This window comes from Gekko japonicus, unplaced genomic scaffold (assembly GCF_001447785.1).
Source record: "Gekko japonicus isolate JY-2015 unplaced genomic scaffold, Gekko_japonicus_V1.1 scaffold456, whole genome shotgun sequence".
In the NCBI taxonomy this organism is placed as follows: domain Eukaryota; kingdom Metazoa; phylum Chordata; class Lepidosauria; order Squamata; family Gekkonidae; genus Gekko; species Gekko japonicus.
This window is the reverse complement of record NW_015170902.1, coordinates 223,667-228,939: the sequence shown is the minus strand read 5'-3', so window position 1 is coordinate 228,939 and position 5,273 is coordinate 223,667. Positions and strand designations below refer to the sequence as shown.

Below are 5,273 nucleotides of genomic sequence, written 5' to 3'. Positions count from 1 at the left end.
TGGATTGATGGCCATTGGACTTAAGCATGTGTAAATGAAAGAAAGACACTTCTCTCCCTTCCAAATACTCTCCAGAAGTATCAAATATGAAGTTGGGGAATCCTAATGTAGACTTGGCTTTCTTCCTTTCATCAGAGTTAGGACATATGAGTCTGCATACCACATCTTTAAGGGACACCATTATCAAAAGACATGACTATAACAATAGATACACAGCAGCTCCCATTCCCTTCTCAGACAAAGGGCAATTCTGTAACTAGCATTTGCTCCACTTTTCCTCAACACTGAAGAAAAGGTGCAGCTCAAAACTACATTCAAATACCTCGGGGCAATGCCATACTGACTGCAAAGTCACCCCTGCATGGCCATAAATCTATGCAGAAGCATGGCTATTTTGGGGCAGGAACGCACAGGAACAAAGTTCCGGCTGGCTTCCAAGTCTGCCCCTCCCCTTCGTGCCCCTCCCTTGCCAAAAGCCCTGCTGTTGTGGTATTTGAGTGCATAGATTTTGTGTCAAAAATGGTTTCTCTTGCAGTTTCGAATTTCACCACTAGATGCCTCTGCTGTGCTTCCCCACTAACTGTTCACTGCAATGCCTTGCTTCGCAATGCTCGCTGACCGAGGCCTCTGATTTGAGAAAAGACTGAGCTTGGGGTCCCATTTAGCTGTGGGACGTTTGCCGCGTACAGTCCTTTCCCTTTATTTTTGAGGCTTGGTTTCTGCTGTTGGGTGTGGCCTATTATGCTAATGCGTTCCTGCTGGGCTTTTTCTACAAAAAAAGCCTTGTGCAGAAGGTACCATAAAACCTGATGATCAAAGAAAGTGACAGCAGCATGCAATGCAGAGGGGAATTTCTGTTTCACCGTGGGTTTCGCAAAACAGTGGAGGGAAAAGCCAATGCAGGATCACCCAAAGTCTCCTTCCCTGGTCCTTCTTTGAGTTACCCATAACTCCCTCCCTTCCCAATTTAAGCTGTGTTTTTTGCACCACTGTCCACTCTCATAACATGCATGCAGCTGTCATATTATGGCTTTAATAATATCGGCTCTGGTTAAGAAACACAGAGGTGTGGGTGTGTGAGAGAGAAACAACTGGAGAGGAAGGACTGAAACACAAAATGATCTGTAGCAAAATATTTAGGCCCCTTGTCAGGTTTATGGGTTGAGGCAGGGAGACAAAGATGCTTTGAATCAGGGGCAGTGCCTGGCTCGGGACTTGCTTCATAGGTCCACAGAATACAAACCACCCAGTACGTAGGACTGGGGAGATCTGGGTTCAAATGCATGCCCTGCCAGGATGTTCGGTGGGTGGCCTTGGGCCCATTTTCAGCCTCATCGAGCACACTGCGAGGCTGTAAGGATACAGTGGAGAGAATCATGCATGCTGCCCTGAGCTCCTCACAGCAAGAGCAGGATACAATATGTGATTATCAGATAGACAGATTTTTTTGAGCCAGCGGTGGGTTCTGGTGAGTGATAACTAAGGTGGGATAACAAATGCAGGTAACTCAGGTGGAGCTGGGAGGGAAGGGGTCAAAAAGGAACAGAAAATATGGAAAAGAGGAGAATTCCTGAATTACAATGTTCATTTTTGTTCAAAAATGTAAGCGGCCTCCTGCCTTGATCTTCAAGTTCGTAAATTAGGCAGAGGTGGAGCTGTGGCTCAGGGTTAAGAGAAGCTGCCTTACATGTGGTAGGTCCTAGGTTCCGTGCCCAGTACTCAGCATCCAAGGAAGCCTTCTGTGCCAGCATGCATGGGAGGCACGTTGCACGTTGCCGTTCATTCAGACCACTGCTAGGGTTGCCGGCTCTGAGTTACGGAACTCCTAGAGATTTTGGGGGGTGGAGCCTGGTGAGGATGGGCTTTGATGAGGGGAGAGCCCTCCTCCAAAGCAGCCATTTTCTCCAGGGGAACTGATCTCTGTAGCCTGGAGGTCAGTTGTACTTCTGGGAGATTTCCAGCCACCACCTCAAGATTGGCAGCCCTCATGACTGTGACGCTGGGAGCTAAGCTCTGCTGACATAGGTGCCCTCAAGCCACAAATGTCAATGAGCCAAAGGACCACACGAGATGGCTCACAGATGTGGCAGAGGAGGTAGCTATAAGCAGGGAGGTGGGAACATCAGGGGTGACCCAAAAGGACAGGAAAAGAGAAGTCCCTGTTGAGTACTCATCGCCACCTTCCAGAAGGGTGGGTGTGGACTGGGGCAGGAGAAAGCAGGTGATGAAAGGGCACACTATACAAAACCTGCTTTCTCTCCTTGCAGATCCTAACCTTGGTGTGTCATTCTCCCAAAACTGGCATGGCAGTCACCCAGGAAGAGGCAGAATTTAAAACACAAATTCACAACCCCCCCAAAAAAACCCTCCCCCAAGTAGAATAATTAAAAAACCCCTCGGAGTTCAACCCAGTTGTACAAAAAGAGAGCCACCCCCCACACACACTTTAGAGTGGGAAGGCGTTGTTGCTTTGTATGGACAGTCCCAAGTTGCCACAGGCCCACTGGGGGCCGTAGTGGGCTGCCTGTGGTCAAGAGTTCCAGCTGACATCCCTGGCAATCATTATTGGTTGTCACCCGGCTGATACTGAGGCTCTGTGGCAGTAAAATAGTCTTCAAGAAAGGACTGGAGGTATTCAAAGGTGGGCCGCTCCTCAGGCTCCTTCTTCCAGCACTGCACCATCAACTCGTGCAACGAGAGTGGGCAGTTCCCTGGGCACTGCATGCGGTACCCTCGTTCAACCTGCTCCAGGACCTCCCGGTTATTCATGCCTGCAGAAAAGAAACGGGAACTGCATCAGTGCCGGGGCATTAAGGCCACCGGGAAAAGTCCCGGTGGGTCGATGGACTCACCCTGGTCCCAAGTGAGGGGTAGCCCTTGCCTGGTGCAGGTCAGGCAGCAGCTGCCACTATAAACTAGCAACTGAAATGATACAAATTCGCCCTACTAATAGCTGACACACACTGATTAATAACCCAGACTCTGGTTGTTGTGAGTCCTTTATTAGGAAATAGAACACATGAAGTCTCACAGTGGGTGCGTTCAGACGGGGGCTTTACATCGGTTAGGGTGCCGGTTCCAACCGGTGCAGTTTATGCCGGCATAAACTGCACCGGTTGGAACCGGTGCAGTTTATGCCGGCATAAACTGCACCGGTTGGAACCGGTGCAGTTTATGCCGGCATAAACTGCACCGGTTGGAACCGGTGCAGTTTATGCCGGCATAAACTGCACCGGTTGGAACCGGTGCAGTTTATGCCGGCATAAACTGCACCGGTTGGAACCGGTGCAGTTTATGCCGGCATAAACTGCACCGGTTGGAACCGGTGCAGTTTATGCCGGCATAAACTGCACCGGTTGGAACCGGTGCAGTTTATGCCGGCATAAACTGCACCGGTTGGAACCGGTGCAGTTTATGCCGGCATAAACTGCACCGGTTGGAACCGGTGCAGTTTATGCCGGCATAAACTGCACCGGTTGGAACCGGTGCAGTTTATGCCGGCATAAACTGCACCGGTTGGAACCGGTGCAGTTTATGCCGGCATAAACTGCACCGGTTGGAACCGGTGCAGTTTATGCCGGCATAAACTGCACCGGTTGGAACCGGTGCAGTTTATGCCGGCATAAACTGCACCGGTTGGAACCGGTGCAGTTTATGCCGGCATAAACTGCACCGGTTGGAACCGGTGCAGTTTATGCCGGCAGAAAGCCCCGTGTGAACACACCCAGAAAGTCATAAACATACACAGAAGCACCCTGCACGATTGTTTTGGTGTGCTGTCATAAATCTGCACATGGTTTGCGCTTGGATTCCTGGCAACTGGTCCCCTCTACCATTTCCCTTTTCTGTAAAGCATCTCTCAGAAGCCCCTTGATTTTGCCCTCAAGCCACAGCTGACTTAAGGCAACCCCATGGGGTTTTCAAGGCAAGAGACATTCAGAGGTGGTTTGCCATTGTCTGTCCCCACATCATGACCCTGGACTGCCTTGGAGGTCTCCCACCCAAGTACTTGCCAGGGTCAGCCCTGCTTAGCTTCTGAGATCTGACGAGATCAGGGTTGTCTGGGCTATCCAGGTCAGGGCCAGAATCCCTTTAGTCCCATCAAAATCTTTACTTGCCAACTTCCAGGTCAATGGCACGACGACGCGGGTGCAGATCGGGATGCTCCCAAGCTCACTCGTCCTTTTTTTGCTTTTTTTGGAGTTCCCCGGTCCATGCGACCTTGCGGGGACTCACCCAAACTCTTGGAGGGAGCTTGGGCAGCAAGAGACTCTTTCGGCCACCCCACGGACGGCGGTTTGCGGCGGTGAGAGCAATTTGTCTCGATGCAGAAGCAAGAAATGGAGCAGAACATGGCCGTCAAGTTCTGCATTAGTCGTGACCACCCAATTCAACAGCAACAGTATTGTGAGTACACATATATCTGGTTATAAATGGTGAAGACCCCCCCCCAAATGCCCCCCTACAGTTATCTCCAATTTGGGAAGTAAAAACGGCTAAGAAAAGAGAAGGAGTAAAGATTAGAAGGCCAGATAATGAAACTGAAGCTCAAATACTTTGGCCACCAAATGAGAAGGGAGCACTCACTGGAGAAGACCCTGATGCTGGGAAAGATTGAAGGTCAAAGAAGACGGGGACGGCAAAGGATGAGATGGTTAGACAGTGTCATAGATGCAATGAACATGAAATTGAGCCAACTTCAGAGGACGGCGGAAGACAGGAAGGCCTGGCGTGATCTGGTCCATGGGGTCGCGAAGAGTCGGACTCGACTGCGACTGAACAACAACAACAACAAAAGATTAGAAAATGGCGGTAGAAGGGGAAACTAAGGGACTTGCAACAGAGGAAACCGAATGGGACTTAGAAAATACAGAGATCGATTCTTTTAACAGTGGAACAATTAAAAAAATTCCTCTTTGACAAGGTACAACGAGCTGTGAAGGAAGCGTTTAAAAAAGCCTTTGATAGCCCGTGGAATAAAGATTTGGAAGCAGAAAATGAGGAGGAACTGCTGCAGCCTCAGCAGAATTTGGAGAGCCCAGAAAAAGAGCAGGACTATGGGCATGAAAAAGAGTCTCAGGATACGTGTCCACTATTAGAAAACCGATTGTTTACAGTTGCATTAGTGGAGTAAAGAGCCTTATAAAGCATAAACGATTGAGGGTTGGGACCAGAAGAAAATCCCAAAAGTATGCACATGGAAAACGGAGTAAGGCGACCAAAGGGAGAGCAAGGTCTTTTGTCAAGGGAAAATATCAGAGACAATAGAAAAC

At 49.5% G+C, this 5,273-nt stretch overlaps 1 protein-coding gene across 3 annotated transcripts in view; it reads right to left on the bottom strand.

Moving 5' to 3' along the window:
- Window positions 1-2,394: 2,394 nt before the first annotated feature.
- The window catches only part of FGR (FGR proto-oncogene, Src family tyrosine kinase), a 141,490-nt gene continuing 138,611 nt past the window's right edge, over window positions 2,395-5,273 (bottom strand). For all 3 annotated transcript variants that reach the window (XM_015418614.1, XM_015418613.1, XM_015418615.1), the window contains one exon: window positions 2,395-2,771. In XM_015418614.1, the coding sequence (XP_015274100.1) occupies window positions 2,563-2,771 (209 nt within the window). In that variant the 3' untranslated portion in view covers window positions 2,395-2,562. The remainder of the gene's footprint in view (window positions 2,772-5,273) is intronic.